The 20,494-nt window shown below is 47.1% G+C and overlaps 1 protein-coding gene and 1 long non-coding RNA gene across 3 annotated transcripts; one reads left to right on the top strand and one right to left on the bottom strand.

Annotated features, from left to right (window-relative positions):
• Positions 1–12,793: 12,793 nt before the first annotated feature.
• Positions 12,794–16,396, bottom strand: LOC117640310. Of its 2 annotated transcripts, none has more exons than XR_004587422.1 (3): positions 16,275–16,396; positions 15,179–15,342; positions 12,794–12,946 (listed from the first exon to the last, which is right to left on the bottom strand). It is a non-coding gene; the product is annotated as an uncharacterized LOC117640310 (long non-coding RNA). The 2 variants fall into 2 exon arrangements; XR_004587423.1 differs by lacking the exon at positions 16,275–16,396 and adding an exon at positions 15,532–15,603.
• LOC117640309 (gastrula zinc finger protein XlCGF57.1-like) lies at positions 16,132–19,695 on the top strand. Its single transcript, XM_034376711.1, has 2 exons — positions 16,132–16,422; positions 17,715–19,695. Exon 2 carries the CDS (start codon positions 17,733–17,735, stop codon positions 19,257–19,259), a length of 1,527 nt encoding a protein of 508 aa, XP_034232602.1. The 5' UTR covers positions 16,132–16,422; positions 17,715–17,732; the 3' UTR covers positions 19,260–19,695.
• Positions 19,696–20,494: the final 799 nt, after the last annotated feature.

Raw genomic sequence — 20,494 nt, 5'->3', positions numbered from 1 at the left:
GCCAGGCGGCGCTACACTCGCAAAATGAAATTAGAACAACAGTGAATTCGCCGCAAGCGAACGAAGCAACATTATTCAATGATACGAGCATTTTCCTGTAATTTCATTGTAAGATACAGGGAAAAAAACTACTTCACATGATGCTCGCACCTTTCCCAGATCGAAAATTTCTTGATCAGACCTGTTGAGCGAAGGGGAATGCACCCTCAAAACCAAATTTAGGCTGTGTTACAGTGACTCCGCGGCGAAAGCATAATAATGCGAAGCAATATTTCTCCAAAATACGAATCGTATAAGAAAGTATTTTCATTGTAAGACGCAAAGAAAACGTGATACGAAGAAACCTGCCTTCGTGTTATGGGAAATTTATTCACGAGACTAGGGTATTCCGTCCATTACGCTCAAGTAAACATAGCCCACACGGTAAAAACGGTTCCTGGTTTTCCCAGGAACCTCCTGGAAATCGCCCATACCTTTACCATCGGCTTCCTGGGAAAACCAGGTTCCGTTAGCGTGCAAGCCCGAAAAAATGTTAAAATGTTGAGAGTTCTGGCCTTTACGCAAACTGTTACGCGTGCTGTTACAGATGGAGTGACCAAACTATTACACGAGTGCGCATACCCCCTCGATTCAGAGTGTATCTCGAGCGCGCGAATTTAAAACAGTGAACAGGCGGCCCGACAGTGACCCTCCCCAGAGGCGGCTCGGCACTAAATTAGCCGTCGAGTTTGGCGCGACGCGGCGCTGGGCAGCGGCCGTCCGTAAATTACGTAACGCGGAGATAAGCCACTTGCCGCCAGCAGACTGATTCCAAGAGACTCGTTTTCGTCGCTCTGTCTCTCTCGCACCTATACAGGACGCCGCTTGTGTGCAGGAGAGAGAGAGAGAGAGCGACGAAAACGACTCCCGGAATCGCAGGCTGCAGCAGACGACCCGCGTTCATTCTACTTAGCTTCCGCCGCACTTTCGGCAGCACTTCTTCGTCCTGCGTATTGACTCCGTGGGCCAGAAGACCGGTGGAGGCGGCCAAAACTCTAAACGCAGTTTTGAGCTCCAGAGTCGCTAAACAGGACTCGAACCAGTGTGACCCCACCAATGGATTGCTCTCCGAACGAGGAATCCATTCTTGGGGTCACACGTTCGAGTTCCATTTAGCGACTCTGAGGCTCAAAACCCGTCCAAGATTTTGACCGCCTCCACCGGTCTTCTGTCTGGCCCACTGTGCGCCGCGGGTGCACTTATTCCTGCCTGTCCCTTGAACGAGACAAGACGGCGCTCTATCGCTCCGCCGGGCGTTGGTATCCGGTACGACGTGGTCCCGGCCGGCCGGCCTTCTGGGACCATTCAAGGCGGACGACAGAAAAATAATTAAAAAGTCTCATTCCCGAGGTGATCTTTCGAGATGGCGAAGTTTAATAACAAAACTTTTTGTTTCGGCCCCGGTCCTTCGGCCCAGCTGCCCCCCCCCCCCCCCTCCTACTCTTGGCCACGGCCGCGCCTCGAAGGGAGAAATAATAAGAAAAAGCACAATGAAAGGGCCAAAACAAATCGAAACAGCGATAGACCGTACCTACACTGAAACGAAGATAGAGACATTGCGATTCGGCACAGCGCTACAGTTGGCATCGCTCTGCTTCTCTTTCTCGCACGCGCTGCTGAATGACTCAGCAGAACATTCATTTTTCGATCCTGGGTCGAATGACGTCACACTCGATAAAATATCGATTCTCACCTCAGACTTTCAATGAAATCGAACACTTAGGCCTTTAGAAGATTGGACAGACTGGAAAGCCTTAATCGACCTGAAATTGACCTTAAATCAACGAATATTCGAAGCACATTGCTGTCGACGAGGAAAGTATTACCTTTCAGATCGACGTTGATTCGACCTTGAATCTTAAAATGAACTTCTGTCCGGGCGAAGAGCGGCAGAGACGTCAATCAAAGGAAGTTTGGGGAAATGAGAGAAACGTTAACAAGAAGAAATCAGTCACAACCTAATGACACGAAGGCTTCTCCACGAGGACAAGAGCGAAAGGTGAAACGACACATGGAAAAAAGGGAAGGGGGGGAGAGAAAGCCAAGGGAAAAAGCGGCGCCAAAAGGAAGAACCAGAAATATCAATATTTGGCCAAAGCGTCCCGCTTCGGCCGTTCATCCGTTCGCCCCACTGGGACACGGCGGTCGGTCAGGGCCGTCGTGTTGACACAGGGGAAGGTAGACCATTGTGTCCTCTGCGGACATCTGCGTTCTCAGTCCAACCCGTGGAAGCGCCGTGGAAGCAGTGCCAGGGGCCCGTGAAAGCCCTCGTGAAAGCCTTGTGAACGCACTGTGACATCCTAGTGGAAGCCAGGGATCCTTAACTTACCTCATAAGGGCATCATAACGTTATCATAAGAGTTAAAGTTTTTCAAAAGGGTAAGTTATTTCTTTTTGTCTCGAACTTGTGTGAATATACTTTTGGAAGTACTTGCAGAAGTCCGTACCCTTAACCTTTAGGGGACATTGTCTAATGTTACGTTATGAAAGCAGTGTTAGTTAAATGTTAAGTTAAGTTAAGGATCCCTGGTGAAAGCCCTTTGAAAGTCCATTAGAGGCCCGCTGTTCAGAATGTCCTTGTGAAACCCCCAGTGTAAGTCTGTGGAAGCCCAGCACGGTCAAATGAAAGCCAAGTGAAAGCGCGGGAAACAACCTGCGCAAGACCTAAGAAAGCTTCGTAAAAGTCAAGTAAAAAGAAAGCTTGATGGAAGTGAAGTGAAAAAGAAAGCTTGATAGAAGTCAAGTAAAAGCCCTGTGAAAGCCGACTGAAAGCCCAACGAAAGCGGCCCGGAGAAAAAGCCCTCAGGAAGCTACGTGAAAGCCTCATGGCGAAACCCCCCGGAAAGCCCAGGGAAAGCCATGTGAAAGCCCCGTGGAGAAATCCCCGTGAAAGCCCTGTGACAGCCCTGTGAGTGAAGGCCTAAAAGCTCATTGTGAAACCATGCGATAGCTTTGTGGAACGCCAAAAGAGGCACGACGCGTCGCCAATACGCCGCCCTTTCATGTTAACGCGGCACGCACTTTGCGACCAGAGTGTAGGCAGAGGCTCAACCGATGCAGTCCAACCGGTCGGTCGCTCGGTGCGGGCCTTGTCAACCGAACGCAAAGCCAGCTTCGATCAGAGCCGTTTGCGAGAGCCCCGTTTGAATGGCCCGTTCCGCGAGCCTAAATAAACGGAATTAATTATTTTGCTGTTAAATCAATGAATAGGTTTGCGCTTTGGCTTTGACTATCCGGCCGGCCGCAGCAGGTGCTTCACTGCGAAGAGCGCTTTCGTCGCTCTGTCTCTCTCGCACCCTTACGGGCCACCACGTGGGTGCGAGAGAGAGAGAGAGAGAGAGAGAGAGAGAGAGAGAGAGAGAGAGAGAGAGAGAGAGAGAGAGAGAGAGAGAGAGAGAGAGAGACCTCCCACTCGGAATGAGCCTGCTGGCCGACCGGCCCGTAGAGTGGCGGTGGTCACTTCGCCCCCGAGGGTCGCTCGCCGCGAAGTTTCCGGTCCGGTGGTACCTCTGAGAATAGCCTGCATGGGCGTGGAAGCTGTGTGAGCCCCGCACTGTGAAAATCCTGTCGCCGCTTGGTAGCAAACGCGTGGATCACACACTCTTGAAACCTTAGTACAAACAAAACCACTCACTAAACGTGCGTACTTCTTTGTGTATAGTTTTGGCAGAGAATTGTGCATGCGCGTGAAAACAATGCACGCTTTCATGCTTAGCTTCGTTCAAATTCATGTACTCTAATACGCATCTATAATTCTGTGCAAAGCTTATGCACGAAACACTTCACAGTAATAATTTAGTGTGCAGTTCGTTTATAGCGAAGTATTTTGAACATGTGTTATCTTATAAAGTAAATGTTCCGTAATTTTTGGCCCGTCCCGTTCATTTTTTTGTAAAAAAAAATGACGGATTTGGTACGGGCATATAAAATATTTTATCCCTGCTGTGCAATCCGTACGTTTCCGTGTCGTCCGTCCTCCAGGACGTCCCGTGCTCCGATCTTGGACCAATTTGGTATGCAGCCTCCTTGGGTGACCTCTAAGAACCGCTCGGTGGCAGACAAATCCGATCCGAGCCCCGGGGACGCCTTGCTGCGTGCATATGGTCTAATGGGTCGAGGTAGGATCCTCGGCAAACGGATGCAGCTAGAAGGGCATGTAGGGTATTTTTGGAGGTCCCCGGGGCGGCCCGAAAAAAAAAACCCCAAAAGGTTTTTCCCCCCGGGTTTCCCCAGAGAAGCGGGAATTCGGCCCGGGCAAATCCCGAAGCGGGCTATTTTCTCGAACATACTTTTTATTCGAGTTTTTGCATTGTTTCTGACGTTATTGAGGGTGCTGATGACGAAAACGACATTTATTTTAACCCCAGACTCAGGTTTAATTCCCGTCAGAGTCAAACATAGGCGAAATTCGTACGTATCTTACTGTACGGGACGGGCCAAAGTTGCCGATGTAAATCGCTACTTTTCCTGTTATTTGTATAACAAACTAAACAGTTTGTACATTGCATATGCTCTCAAAATACTTCTTCAGGTTTCAACCGTGCACTCTTAAAACCGTACGAAGTATTTTGAGCATAAATATAACAAACTAAAATACTTTCTTATACGAAGAAATAGTTTGTAAATTACAAAGTATTTTCTCTGTAAGCTTACGTATGCTCAAAATACTTTGTAATTTACAAACTACTTTTCTCTGTAAGGCCCAAAATAGTTTGTAAGGTTTTCTCAGTGTGTGCATCGCTAAGGTGTCCACGCCCTCGCAGCGTTTGGTACAATTTTACAGTGCGGACACGCGGGGTGGCGTGCGTGGCGCGGCACTGGCTGGCGGTGCTGGCGGTCCGCGCCGCGCGGCCCCGAAAGACACACAAACGCCCTGACCCCGTCAAATCGAGTTGCTCTCCTCCGAGGGCCTCTCCGTCCCGTCCACTCACGGCGACAGCGCGGCCAACTCGGCCCGCAGACCGATTCTGAGAGTCGTTTTCGTCGCTCTGTCTCTCTCGCACCCATACCGAACGCCCCATGAGTGCGAGAGAGACAGAGCGACGAAGACGACTCTCGGAATCCGGCTGCTGCTGGACGCCCGCGGGACGCGGCGCGCTGCGTTTCGAACGGTTCGCTCTGTCTCTCTCGCACCCCAGCGGGGCGCGCCGTGAGTGCGAGAGAGACAGAGCGACGCTTCGGGCTGCAGCGCCGCGGCGCACGGCCGGCCGATATTTTCCACGTCGGAGTAAAAAGAGACGCGCCTTTCGCCTTCCGGTATCGCGGCACGTCCCTGGCGGCGGGCCAGCCTCTCTCTCTCTCGCTCTCTCTCCTTCTTTCTCTCTCTCTCTCTCCTCTCTCCTTCTCTCTTCCCTCCTCTCCCTCTCTCTCTCTCTCTCTCTCTCTCTCCCTCTCTCTCAGGAATCGGTCCACGGAAGGACGCGCACACGGAGCGCCCGGAGACGCAGGCCTCACGCATCGCCAAAGAAGTGACCTGTGAACCCGACGGGACACCCCGTGCATTCCGCGGCAAAAACCGTTCCCGGTTTTCCCACGCCTTTCCCGGAAATTGCCAACGTCTTCACCGTAGACTGCCTCGAAAAACCAGGCACCGTTTCACCGTGGGCACCAGAAGACTGACTGCTGGAGGCGGTCAAAATCTCAAAATGCGTTTTGAGCTCCCGAGTCGCTGCACTGAGAAAACCTTACAAACTATTTTGGGCCTTACAAAGAAAAGTAGTTTGTTAACAAAGTATTTTGAGCATACGTAAGCTTACAACTTACAAAGAAAATACTTCGTAATTTACGAACTATTTCTTCGTATAACAAAGTATTTTAGTTTGTATATGTATGCTCACAATACTTCGTAAGGTTTTAAGAGTGTGGATGAGACTTGCACTGAACGTGTGACCCCACCAAAGGATTGCTGTCCGAACGAGGAATCCATCGGTGAGGTCACCCGCTCGCCTCTGGCCCACTGTGCGTTTTTGACGTGACTCTTAAAGAATTCACGTGCAACGTTAGGTGAGCTGCTATTGAGAAATTCTCTGTATTTCGCAACTGCACTGCATGCATATATCCGCAAGAGGTTCAGCATGAACACAGTTGTATCGCGGCTGCGGACTGCGTTACTGCGTGCAGTTCGATTTCCTAGCCGCCCGGCCCTGTCATCCCCAAAAATATATTCGATCCGACATCCGACTGCGTCTTCCGTTGCTGGACCTGGCGGGGCAGCGCCGCAGCGCGCCGCAGCACAGTGGGCCAGAAGACCGGCGGAGGCGGCCAAAACTCTAGACGGGTTTTGAGCTCCAGAGTCGCTAAATGGGACTCAAACTCAACGTGTGACCCCACCAATGGATTCCTCGTTCGGAGAGCAATCCATTGGTGGGGTCACACGTTCAGTTCCAGTCCCATTTAGCGACTCTGGAGCTCAAAACCCGTCTAGAGTTTTGGCCGCCTCCGCCGGTCTTCTGGCCCACTGTGCGCAGCGCGCCGCAGCGGCCCAGCGCACCACTCACTCGCGTCGCCGCAAACGCACCCCGACGTCCCCGACGTGCGCGCAGCCGCGCACCACCAGGACGACCACTCCGAACGGCCGCTGCCTCGTCGCTCCGTCTCTGTCGCACTCGCGGCGGGTCCCACCGGGGAGCGAGAGGGACAGAGCGACGCGCGGGGGAAGCACTCGGCGAGTCTCACCTGTCATCATGATGAACGCGAGGAGGATGCCCGGGGGACCCGCGGCGGCGCGAGGCGCGCCACGCTCCGGGCGGCACTCCGCGAGCAGCGGTCCCGGCACGCCCTGGCCGCCATGCCCGGGGCCGTGCCCAAGGCCGTCGAGGAGGCCGTCGAGGAGGCCGTCGAGGAGGCCGTCGAGGAGGCCGTCGAGGAGGCCGTCGACAAGGCGGCGGTCGCGCACAAGACGGGCCGCAAGGCCGTCGAAAAGGTCATCCACAAGGCCGTGCTCAAAGCCGTCCACAAGCCCCCACAAGGCCGTCGAGGAGGCCGTCCACAAGGCGGAGGTCGCGCACAAGACAGTCCACAAGGCCGTTCACAAGGTCGTTCACAAGGCCATCCGCTAGGCCGTATCCAAGGCCGAGGCCGCGGCGGGCGGACGCGCTGCTGCACTACGTCCTCGTCGTCGTCCTCGAGTCGGGCCGCGTCGGCAGGGAAGTCCCACGCCACGCGGCGGCCGGCGCCGCCATCGTCGTCGCGCGCGTGCACCGGCGGCACCGCGACGCGCACTCGCGAGCCGAACGCCGAATTTCCAAAAACCACGACAACACGGCGACGCCACCGGGAGTCAACGAAAAAGGAAAGGGACCGAGAGCGACGTGCTGCTGGTCGCGCCGCGCGGTTGCCGGCGTGCCCGCCAGAGAGCGCGACGGGCGGAGGGGGGCTGGCCTGAACACACCGGCAGCGCGAGCGGCTGGCGACTGAGTCTGCGGGGGATGGAGCCCCGACGCGCACCCCCGGCCCGGCCCGGCTCGACGCCCCCACCCCCGCCGACAACCCCGACGCGGCGCGGCGCGCGCCGAGCCAGCAAGGACCGGCCTCACTAGAGACGCCGGTAGGGCCGCGCGGCGGGCGGCACGGGGCGGCACTGCAAGCGCCGGGGGCGCCACGCCACTGTAAGCCTTGCTGTAGGCCGAGGGTGGAGCCGGCAGCGGAGACCGGCTGCAGCGCTATGCGTTTTACACAGCAAGAAGGCGCTTGCATCTCGCCCGGGTGCTCCTCGCTCTTGAGAGCCCCCTGTGTGCTCCCCCTCCCTCCGTAAAACTGGCCGCCAGGTCATTAGGGACTCTTCCACTAGCCCCCCGGAGCCCGGAAGGGGCGAAACCCCCAAGCTTTTCGGTTTTTGGGCCGAGTGGGGGGAGAATCCCACCCAGCGGGGGGGGCCACTCGGGCCCCTGCGGGGAAGGACCGAATTCGGGCCCCCCCCTTTTTACCCCCGGCAGCACGGGGTAAACCGAAAAAAAAAAGGGGAAACCGAGAGGACTTGCCTTCCCCCCTTCCGGCGGGCCAAGGGGCGGCAGGGGGTTGCCGAACCCCCCAAGGCGAGCGGTGGCCCTGGAGCCCCCGGATGGGCCCCGAACGGGGGCCCCCCCCCCGGGCCCGGGGGCACCCCGCAAAAAAAGCGAAAGCCCCGGCGAGGGGGGCCCCCTTACTGGCGGAGGGGGGGGACGGACTGAAAGGACCGGGGGGCCAAAGCCTTCTGTACCAGGGGGGAGCCCACAAGCCGGCTGACCTAGGTTTTTTTAACCAAGAAGCCTTCCTTTTTTCTGCCCAGCGGTGTGTGTCTTTCTCTCTCTCCCTCTCTCTCTCTCTCTCTCTCTCTCAGTCTGTCTCTCTCCCAGGACTCGCTAGCTGGCTCTGCGACGGATCTGACTCCCTCGCGCTAGCTACGCTCTCAATTTCCTACTGAGAAATGCCGTCGCAGTGGCGGATCCAGAAGCGGCCTGGGGAGGGGGGCAAAGTAGCACTTTTTGTCTACCTTTCAGGAGGATATCTAGGGGCTAGGAAAAGGGGGGCTGTTAGCCCCGAGGGGAGAACGAAAGGCCCAAAAAACCACCGGGGTTTAGGGTTTTGGGGACCCCAACCCAAAATTTTAAAGTGTCCAAACATGAATTCACTGAACCAAAACGAACTGCCCCGTTTTAATTAAACCCCAATTCATAAGAAAAATTTGCAAAACCCCTTCACCGGGGTAAATTTAATGGGGGTCAAATGGGGGTAAAGGGGTCATGGGGGCCCGGGGCTGGGAAATTCTTGGGGGGGGAAGGGGCCCCAATATTGGGGCCAGGGGGGCCCCAGACCTCGGAGCCAAAAATCTTCCATCCATCTGGGGCTTGGGGGGGGAAGGGGGGCTAAAGTTCAATGCGCACAGCGAGTGAGAAACGAAAGGCAAGTAAACAACACTGTTAAAAAAAAGGTTGTGCAGAAACAATCAGATGAGTGGAAATTTAGTCGTTCCAAAACATAGAATTTCATCATGAACCAAAGCGAAACAAATGTCCTTGATTCAAGTAAGCGACAATTTGTCATTGAAGAACAATATTCTTGTCATCACCCTTAACAATACAATTTGAGTGGAAACAACATCTTTTGCAATTATCTGCTCAATTAAAGCGTATTATGAATATTCATCTATTTTGTTCGCCAAGTCATAGGGAAATTACTATTGATAAAAAAAGAACCATGCAAAATAAATTTAGCGACAAAAGTTCTCCATGAGTACTTGTCGCAGACATAACAAAATCTTTTTCAACTAACAATACTTGTCGTTGAAGAACATCATTTGTTGTTCGTCAACGACTTGTTTTTGAAGGTGGACTGTTGATGTGTTATTACAAGTTAGTGGTTGTGAAATTATCCTTTAGTTTCTGTACCACTATGGTTTAACAAGCTATTCATTTCACAACAAATGTTGTCGTTAAAAAAGTTAGTGACAAATATGTCGCTAAGTTACAAAATTTTTATCAGTGAAGAAGATATCGAGTGAGAGAGAGATTGGGAGGGGGGGGGGGGAATTCCTTGGCGCCTTGCATGGGTGGGCACGGAGACGTGTAGGGGGTAGAGGGGGGAGGGGCAACGACGAATGAAATGAAAAGAAGTAAAACTCAAAGTGGTCGTGCGACGCCGCCACTCAAAACGGTGATCCGGTCCCTCTCCTTTTTTTTCATCCCCGCTGCTCCTCGCGACGCCACCGCGACCACGCCGCCGACTTGTACCAGCGGCCCCGGTTAAAATTCATGAGAGATAAAAGAGTGCCACTTTGGCGACGCGCGGCAGATAAACAGGGTCAGGCGGACCTCGGCGCCCCGGCGGGCCGCGACAAGTGGCCGGGTGCAGACTGATTCCGAGAGACGTTTTCGTCGCTCTGTCTCTCTCTCACCTATAGGGAACGCCCCGTGAGTGCGAGAGAGACAGAGCGACGAAAACGACTCTCGTGATCAGCCTGCTGTGGATCCGAAGGCCGACAGTGTTCCACTCTCTTGCACTCCTTGCACTAGAACGCCCCAAGAGGGAGAGAGATCTGCCGGTTGGGGCACTCATTGTCCACTGCACTTCGATCGCCGCTCACTCAGGGCGTGCGAACTCAACATGAAATCAGATTTTGGGTTCGTTAACAGGTAGAGATAAAAAAAGTTATGCGCAGGGTGATTTCAATTTAAAATTTTAATTTTTGAGTTTTAGTTACTTTATGCATAATTTATAAATTCCAGCCGTTTACGAAATAAATCTTCAAAAGTCACAAAAAAAAAGTTTTTTTAGCACGCTATGCAATCACTACAAGTCAAGTAACACTTCACGTTGTTTTAAATGCAGTGCCTCACTGTATTTTGAACGAGTCACCACACACGACGCACTTATTTCTTTGCTTCAAGTTCAATCTCAAGTCCCAGTTACTTCACCATACTTTTTGAATACTTGCGCTGAGAAGCGTAAATAGCGCTGAGTCAACTTCCGGTATGAAAATCCTATTTCCCAGAATTTCTCATACATATGATAGGCTTTTGTTTCAAAAGTTGCACGTGCCTTACGCAGTTCGCTGCCAGGCCTGCTGTTGTACTTCTGTCTGGGACAAACATTTTTTTTCTTGTTAGTTTTCAATTTCTTCGGCGTGGACCAATTTAATGATTCCCAAAAAGTTATGGTATGGTTTAAAGGGTGAGGAATGAAAATACCCGCTTTAAGGACAAGAAGTAAAATAAACCAGGAAGTGGTTACTTTGGTTGGCAAAAAATTAACTAGAGGAAGTGGACGAAAAAGGTAGTTTTTTTAAAGAAAGAAAGACTTACTGTTTTTTTTTAACCTTTCTGGGGGGAATTATTTGTCTAAGATTTATTTCCCAAACCGTAAGAAAGGATTTTGGGTGCAGACATATCCAATCCACGACGTAACAACTTAATGTGAGAAACTTGCTTGTGGCAAGGATTTTGTTCAACCAGTTCGTCTAAAAAATTGACCATTTAAAAGGACCTTTCAAAATTATTTGAAATTTGGAAGTATGGAAACAAGGCATAAAATTTTTTTTTTGCGGATAGCTTTGACGGAATCTGGCAAATACATTTTTTCTCAAATTATCCTAGGGCAATTTAAAGTTACTGTAGTATCATACAATATAAAACCAAGCCACACTTTAAGAGCAACTCCTGCCCAAAGTGGACCGGGATCTGGGATTGGGTCACGGAATTGTTTCAAACTTTGTGGGTTCAATAAGTACCACTAGGAGGAAAGCTGGCTACCTCAATTAACAATTAAGATATTTTCTGTTTTTTAAGTTTTTACAAAATTTTCCAAAAAATGTCCCGGGCGATTTTTTTTTCTAAAAATTTTTGCCGGGGTTTCTTTTTTTCTTGCCTTAAGTCATAGGAAAAAGAGGAAAATGGTGCAGGCCAGGTTTTGACTAATTCTTGGTTTTGAAGGAATTTTTCGAAATATCAAAATTATCCCCGATATTCCATCTCGATTTACCCCCGGAGTCCGTTTTTATTTTCTCTACTAAACAATTACTATGTAGTCCCTAGGAGCAACAATCCCATAGAAGCCCTACAAAAGCAAAAACTTAACAAGTTGCACTAAAAAAATTTAATGAAATTGTTTTGAGAATATTTTACTAGTTTACAAGGGGCGTCAGGAATTTGAATTGGAAGAAAATGCAACGCTTCAGTTTAAAGTTTATTTGGAGTTCATTAGTTAGCTTTTTCTAGAAGGTTTAGTGCCCTTAAAATCATGAAAATGTTCCATCTTGATAATAATTGTGAAAACCCTGCTTTGGTCTCAGGTTGTTGCACTTATGAGCTGAACGCATTGACCAAATAATGATTCATGCATTTAGGTTGTTTGCAACGTTTTAGTTCAATAGGTTAGTTATTGAGACCAAGTGGTTGAAGTTACATGTTGCAAACAACCTAAACAAATAGATCATTACTTTGTTAGTGCGTTCAGCTCATGGGTCCAACAACCCCAGATCAATTCAGGGTTTTGACACTTATTATCAAGAAGGCATTCTCATAATTAAAAGGGCACTGAACCTTCTAGAAAAAGCTAACTAATGAACTCCAAATCAACTTTTGGCTGAAGCAATGCATTTTCTTCCAATTTAAATTCCTGACACCCCTTATAAACGTAAAATTTACTCAAGACAATTTCATTACAATGTTTTGGAGCGACTTGAGTTTGGGTTTCTTCGTTTGAGTAGAGACTACATAAATTGAGGGTAGCCAGGATCATTCTTATCACCCAGGGTCATGGAGAAGCCCCAATCTTGACATAAGCACCAAAATAGGTCAAAATAAAGGATTGAAAAAATTTGCTTTTGCTTCTTTTGGGTTTTATGGAATTGACTACATAGTAATGGTTTAATAGAGTAAAAGAAGTGAAATGAGACATACCAGGGTCAAATCTAAGATAAAATATTTTGAGGATGAGAGTTTTGATGATTCCAGCAGAATTATTTCTCGTGTAGGCCAAACCCAGCAACGTACAAAACTTGGTCTGCACCATTTTTCTCTTTTACAAATGGCCAACGAGAAGAAACAAAAGCGAGTGCACATGATTCATGCTGTGCAAGTTTTGATACAAGATTTAGCTTACAAAGTATAAAATGCAGATCGATTAAACTGAGGCTTGAGTTGAAAGTTTTTAGGCTTGTTCAACTAAGGATAAGTGAGTACTGGACCAACTATGGTCAGTATCAAACAACCAGCCTCTTTATCCGGAGTTAATATTAACACATTCTCAAACCTATCTGAGAACCCATAAAGGGGGCACAGTTGACAAAAACTCACCTTGGGACCCGCACAGGAGAGAAAGCCTTCCAAGTGCAAAGGAATGTTCGGTCGAACAAGGAGTCCCAGAATTTATTTCTGATGCAGCGAGGAACCAATCTCCAGAATGTGATGAAACGATCATGCTTGGAGTTGGTCTGCAGAAACAGTTGCATACCTACACTCAGAAAACTTTACAAACAATTTTATGCCTTACAAAGAAAAGTAGGTTCTCATAGCAAAGTATTTTGAGCAAACGAAAGAAATTACTTCGTAACTGATTCAGGAAGCGGAAGAGGGGATAACTCCATTTCAACTGTTTTTCTGGAGAAACAAAAAATTGTTTTAAGGGGGGACCCTGGTGAAAAAATGGCCAAAACTGCCAAAAATAGTATTTTTAAAGTTCATAGATAAAAATGTGCATAAAAGGTTTCAGGTTCAACAGGTTGAACACCTTTAAACTATGTGGGTAGTTCCTTCATCATTTGGAAAGAAATAACGAGATCAGATGTCGTTGGCTTATACGCCAAATTCACAGCTTTGCTCAGTCGACAAAAAATTTTTTCGTAGAAAGATTTCTGTGTTCCTGGTTGACACCTACATGAGTCGTCTTGCATGGACTCTATTCATTGAGACTTGTCGACAAATTTTTGTGACGGAACCCTTTATATCAGGCCTACTTTTTTTAAAACACCTAAAAGTTTTAAAAAAAAGGGAAAAAGTTCACTTTTTTTTAAAAGTTAAAATTTTAAAAATTTATATCTCAGGACAGAAGTTGAAATTGGAAATTCCGTCACTAAAATCTCTTCTAAACATCTTAAGGATAACCCCAAAAAATTTTCAAGACTTTCCCTTCCAATGAAAGACGCAGGAAGATTTTTCTCCAACGCTCTAAAAAACACTAAAAAGCCACTTTTCTCAGAGACCGTTCAACATTTTGGATTGAATTTTGTTTTATGAACTCACCATAATGAACCTAATAATCAAGCAAAGTTTCAACTTTCTGGGATTATTTTAAAGCCTACTTGAAAGTTTCACCAGGGTCCCCCCTTAAGTCACATTATGAGATAAACATCAAAAGTAACTGTTTGTTACTGTGGTGTATTTTTGACTTGATTCTTTTTTACATTAAGGTTGTTAAAATGATAGAGGGTTAAGTTGACTTGATTTTTTTAACAATAGATTAATAAAATCACAAGTTGAGTTATCTCATTTCAGCAGTATCAAAAGAGTCATGTTGACTACGATTGAGATGCTTCAAATTTTTGCTAAGTTGAGAGCTTAAAAGGGGTTTAGTAGAGATGTATCCTTTTATCGTCTGGATTTTCTCTTAAACTGTTAGGAATTCAGTCAAATAATTTGGTGTGATAATGTAAACTATTCTATGGCACATTAGAAGAAGACCCAACCTCGGTTTTGAGATAGGTCAAATTATTTTTTCCACTTCCTGGATTAATTTTCGAGCTATTTCTTTGCATAACACGCTAAATAACCTTATATGCTCAAAATACTTCCGAAGGTTTCTAGTAAGTATTCTAGTTAGAGACTTCATAAAAATTCGCCGTTTCGCAAGCACCTCAGGTAAATGTGAAATTATTCTATGCAAGATCCGAGGGGCAAACAACTTGAATTTTCGTGTACATTTTCCTTGAAATAACGTTGAAAGTACATGAAATAACGTGAATTTGAAATAACTTAGTACAAATTTTTACGAAGTTGTCTACCCCTCGGCAAGATCCTATGCTTTTTCCCGTTCGTTGTCACTGACATGTTTGAGTGATTTTAATACAAATTTAAACTTAAATTTGTCGGTTTGACAGCGAACGAACGAGAGACGACATGTGCGTGAGATCTGCTACAGCTTGCCGAGGGGTAACACTTTCCCCCAACGTGAAGAAAAATACCGGTATTACCCCTTTTTAGGGGGAAACCGTGTTATTAGGCCCAAATGTTTTGGAATTTGCCAAAATGGTTAAAATTTTTTGTATTAAAACCCCCTAAAATACGCGTTTTTTGAAGGGGTTCCAGTGTTTTTTTCCCACTTTCCCGCGTTGCGGAATGTTTTGAAAAGACACTTCCCCCCAGAAACGCTTGAGAAAGTAAACCGGTAAAAGTCCTAAAAGCCGGGTTTTTAAAGGGAAACCGGGTTTATCTGATTCTTAATGTTGTTGAAAATTTTGAAAATGGTTAATTTCATGATTTAAACCCGCTAAAACCTCCACATAAGACGGTTTGAGGAACTGATTCCAGTGCTTCTTTTCCCTCGTATTCTTCACATGACGTTCTGCGGAAAAAGCCTTTTGAAAAGATCTGACTAAAGCACCTCAAGAAGTTCTCCTAGGTCTTCGCTAGAAACCTGCTACGCCAAGATGTGGCCAGAAAGTACTTACATTGTGATACGTTACTTCATTGACCGGCTTGTACTGGAAGGATGAAGCGAAGACCGGAAGTCAGATACTGCATTTCAGTTGAGCTGATCGAAGTAAGGCAGAGTTGTCTCATTGCGTCTCACGTGATTCCAATAAGCTTACGATGGCTGAAGTCCGAGCGTGATCTGAAAAAGGGAACAGAAGATTTTACACACTATTCCAAACATAGAACAGTTCCGCATATCGCACCAATCCGCGCTTGTTCGTCTGCCAGCGTATGAAACATCCTGAATGCTACTTGAGGGATGAGCTAGACCGGAAGTCGGGGATACATTATTAAATAGAAGGAAAGATCGGGAATTTTGAGCTGGCACCTATCTGCAGTCCGAGATGCGTTTCTTCTTCGACTGAACGAACTTCAACTAATGATGTAATTTCCCGAGAAGTAAGAAAAGACTACCGATAGCGTCAATGATACACGCGTGCGTCGGTTGGGGTTAGATGAATTCTTTGCAACTTTATCGAGCAACACCGAGAATGAGAGATAATCAGGACTGAAAATTTTGGGTGAGAAAGGTTCCTTGCCCAAATTTGGGTGAGAAAGGTTTTGTAATATTTGTAATATTCATTAGCAATTGTACAAAGCCTTTTATTTTCTTTGTAGTTATGAATTAAATGCTTAGAAGGCCTTTAAGAGGGTACTTGACAGGCATGCTGTAAATAAAATTGTACATGGCAAGCACACCCTAATTTACAGCCATCCCTGCCCTCAGTGTGTAAGGACATGTCGTAGACTCTTTTTCTGAGCATACCTGCAAGTAGCCATCACTCAACCTTGGCTGACTCATGTCAAACAACGTACACTATTCAGTCTGCAAAGTGTACAGTAGTGTACCACCTGCGAAAACGACTTGGTTCACTCAATTTCAATAATGTGCTTGACAAACGTTTGATTTCGTTTGTTTCAGCCGCCCGTCGCCGGCGAGCCGCAGAGCCCGCATCACTTCAAGCGCGCACGAGGCTGTTGCCGCTTGGGTACAGCGACACGCTTCGCCCTGCACTGGACAAGCCGCCTGCTCCCGGACTCTGCCACCCACCTCCTCTCTCTCTCCCACACCTTCTCCGTGGAACGCGTCATAAACATCGTCAGTCAACGTTCTCAGTTGGCCACGACACGACGCCCAGGACGGACGAGCTGGAGGAGCGCCCAGAACAGTCGGCCGGCGGTCGGACGGACTGCTTCAACTGTAACGGGAAGAAAACCAGTAAGTATACCATTGCTTTACCACTAACCTTCTTAAAAGCCTACACTACAAAACCTTACTGTCTTCTTAGTACACACTTACAATAGGCCATTCCGCTGGTTGGAAAAGAGGAAGAAAAGAAGTACACAACTTCCGTCCCCCAGGGTGCGAAAACTTAACGTAACCGGTAACTTAACGGAAATTCGGAAGATACCATTATTGCCGTTATTTTAATTTTGTTAGTTAATGTTAGTAACAAATATAACATACGATTGAAACATTACCGATAAAATTATACCCACATCTAATCAGGTTAACAACGGTTAATAGCTATTAACGGTTATACAGAATAACGATTATTGAAATTAACCTTAATCATTGGAGAACCATTAATAACGTTAATTGTGGCCCATCGTTTTTAGGTTGCAATTCATATCAATAATCGCAAAACCGTTCCGATTTAACGTTATTTTTTATATTTCACGATGCGCTTCTTTCTCCTTCCGCGCGCTCGCCTGGCGTACGGCTTGATAAGTGCCGCTAGAGTCGTATAGACCCCTTTGGGGCCCCCAGAGGAGACTTTAGGACTCGAAGCGCCGACTTATCGTGGACGCGATTTCTTATAGCTCGGCGAGGAAGCCGTCTAGCCTTGCTTCGCTTGCCCGCTATGATAACGATTAAACATTATGTTATTAATATGAAATGTAACCGTTAATTGCTACAGGATTATCGTTACTAAGGAATAACCGTTATTTTGCTAAACCAAAACGAGTTGTACTACTCAAAAATGTGATCTTTTATACCGTTTAAATGTTTATCCACAGTTATTGTTACTATGAATAAACGTTAATTCTTTTACAAATGTTTGCGGTTATTGGTTGTACCTTTAATAAATAACAAAAGCGTTATTTCCGTTAATTTAGTTAAGTTATCACACTCTGCCGTCCCCTCGCCTGCACGGGGACGAGAGGGGCAGCGGAAGTTCCGTCCCCCCGCAGGCGAGGGGACGCAAGTATGTATGCAAGTACATGCAAGTGCATGCTTGCAAGTACACACTCACAAACGCATGCATGACCAAGTACACACTTTCAAACGCTTTGCTTGGCGCCATTTAACTCTCGGCCAGTAAAAGGCTCAGTGTGAAAACCCATGGTGTAACTTTTGTTCTAAAATTTTGCCTTGCTTTGGTTCCCAAAATCGCATCATACTAACGCCTCTACTACTTAAACCCTGTCGCCTTGCAGTTAAACGCCACGCAACCGAAACACTCAGTGGCAAAATGTCTTATCTGCTCGCTTCGCTATGTGTTTCAGATAAGGTCACATCGAATCATGCTGAACAAAGCTTCCTCGGGTGGTACGGAATTCCCGTTCTCGTCGATGCTGAAAGAGCAAGTCTGCAACGACACAGGGAAGAAGCCTTTCGAGTTCGCGGGTTGCAACACAAAAATTGGTCACGGGCATGAACTCAAAACCAATCATGGAACTCATACAGCAGAAAAGCGTTTCGAATGCACTGTTTGTAATAAGGAGTTCACTACAACGGGCCATCTTAAAATTCATCTCAGAACCCATACCGGGCAGAAGCCTTACGAGTGCGCAGTTTGCAATAGGAAGTTCAGCCAAAGAGGGAACCTCCAAAAACATCTAAAAATCCATACAGGGGAGAAGCCTTTCGAGTGCACGGTTTGCAATAGGAAGTTCAGTCAAAGAGGGAACCTCCAAAGCCATCTAAAAATCCATACAGGGGAGAAACCTTTCGAGTGCGTAGTATGCAAAAAGAAATTCGGCAGTGTAGTTGATGTCAGAAAACATGCTAGAACTCACACAGGAGAAACGCCTTTCAAGTGCATGGTTTGCAATAAGAAATTTAGTCAAATCAGTAATCTGCGATCTCACCAGAAAATCCATACAGGAGAAAAACCCTTCAAATGCACAATTTGCAATAAGGCATTTAAAGACAGTGGTTATCTGAAAACGCACTTTAGAACCCATACAAGGGAGAAGCCTTTTGAGTGCACAGTTTGTAACAAGACATTTGGTTATCAACATGCTCTCCAAATTCATCTCAGAATCCATACGGGAGAGAAGCCATTTGAGTGCTCAGTTTGCAATAAGAAGTTTAGCCAAAGTGGTATTCTTCAAACTCATCTTAGAACCCATTCAGGGCAGAAGCCCTTCGAGTGTGCAGTTTGCAACTCGAAGTTTAGTTCTAACAGTTACCTCCACGCTCATCTCAGAACCCATTCAGGAGAGAAGCCATTCGAGTGCGAAGTTTGCAATAAGAAGTTCAAAAGAAAAAGTGATCTCCAAACTCATCTTAGAACTCATACAGGGGAGAAGCGTTTCGAGTGTGCAGTTTGCAACAAGAAGTTTGGCACTGAAAATAGTGTTAAAATCCATGTTAGGACCCATACAGGAGAGAAGCCTTTCGAGTGCACAGTTTGCACGAAGAAGTTTAGTCGTAAACATGTTCTCATGATTCATTTAAGAACCCATTCAGGGGAAAAGCCCTATAAGTGCACAGTGTGCAATAAGAAATTCAATGATAGAGGCAATCTGTTCAAACATTTAAGAGCCCATTTGGGGCAGAAGTCTTTGGAGTTGGAGTGCGTAGTTTGCAAAAAGAAGTTTGGCACTGGACAGGGACTCAAATACCATGCTAGGACCCATACAGGGGACAAACCTTTCAAGTGCATGGTTTGCAATAAAAAGTTTTCGGCAGCAGGAAGTCTTAGAACTCATCTTAGAACACATACAGGAGAGAAGCCTTTCGGGTGCACACTTTGTTACAAGACGTTTTCTCAAGCAGGCAACCTCAGAACTCATCTCAGGATCCACGGGGGAAAAGCTTGTTAAGTGTGCAATTTGCAATAAGACTTTTAGCCAGAAGGTTGACCTTAAACGTCATCCCACAATTCATAGGGAGATGCCTTTGTATGATTCCATGTAAAGATATCTTCAGTCGAGCCGGCAGCTGTACTCATTTCCGAACCCACAGAGCATGACGCCAACTTTTTATTTATCTCTAGATGACCAGGCCTAGTGGTAGCATGTGGAAATATCGAATTATGAATGCAGACAAGTGACTCGAATAGTTTTTTGAAAGTTTTGGCATATTGTGAAGTTATGTTAGTTATCCACAGTTTCCCCTTGCTACTGTTGAATTTGACTTTTCGAGAGACGTGCATTAACACGGGAATCTTCAAATTTCTTACAGCTGAGAATGCCTATGTTTTAACCGATTTTGCGTTGATGCACTCGTTTCCCGAGCATGTTGATGGTCGAAACTACTTGGCACGACTAGATTTATATGACAGAAATAAAATTAATTCTCAACATTTTTCTTTCTTGTTGGTGCGTTAACTTATTCCTGGAGAGTCTATTTTTCCCGTGAAATCAATTCCACAAAACTTTAAAGAAAGATGTGTTAAGATGTACAAGTCTTGCACTCAGGCCTACACGATACACGTTCCTTACTCTGCCAGTCTAAGTGTGGACAAAGTCCAGGCTTCCCTCGTGGACCGCAATTGGGCCCACGCTTCCTTCGAGGGGGCCACCACCCCCGTAATCCTGCGTACAAGTTTGCTGGTAATCTCTGGTAATCCATGGCGTAATCACGTAATCCTTGACAAAATTCTGTCATTTTTCAACGTTTTTGAGTCATTTTCCAACGTTTTCGAGCTATTTTTCAACGTTTTCAAACCAATTTTCGAAAATTTTACGCGTAATCCCTGGTAAATATCCCGTAATCCCGTAATCTTGTGTACGCCTGAAATGAGAGTGGTGGCCCCCTCGGCTTCCTTGCTTGACTTGCGTGTAGACCACAGGTCGGCCCACGCTTCCTCGATTGACACGGACCAGTGAAGCTTGGACCAAGCTGATGCACGCAAGGATGCGTGGACCAAACATGGTCCACTCAAGGACGCATGGCGAGTTCCTCCCGCCACAAATTGTTTACTACGCACGCTGATAACGGGTCCCGCTATCAGCGTGCACGAAAAGTTCAATCTGCGTGCAGTAGAGCACCCCTGCTGCGTTGCGGTGATTCCTGGATACAGCCCAACGCTGTCACCAGCGGACCGCCTGAAGGG

Source organism: Thrips palmi, unplaced genomic scaffold (assembly GCF_012932325.1).
Source record: "Thrips palmi isolate BJ-2018 unplaced genomic scaffold, TpBJ-2018v1 HiC_scaffold_12, whole genome shotgun sequence".
NCBI classification, from domain to species: Eukaryota; Metazoa; Arthropoda; class Insecta; order Thysanoptera; family Thripidae; genus Thrips; species Thrips palmi.
The sequence above is the reverse complement of the archived record's forward strand: the minus strand, read 5'-3'. Positions and strand labels throughout refer to the sequence as shown.

Coding starts and splice junctions, on each gene's coding strand:
- LOC117640309 (XM_034376711.1), top strand. CDS start 17,733: ATGCTGAACAAAGCTTCCTCGGGTGGTACGGAATTCCCGTTCTCGTCG.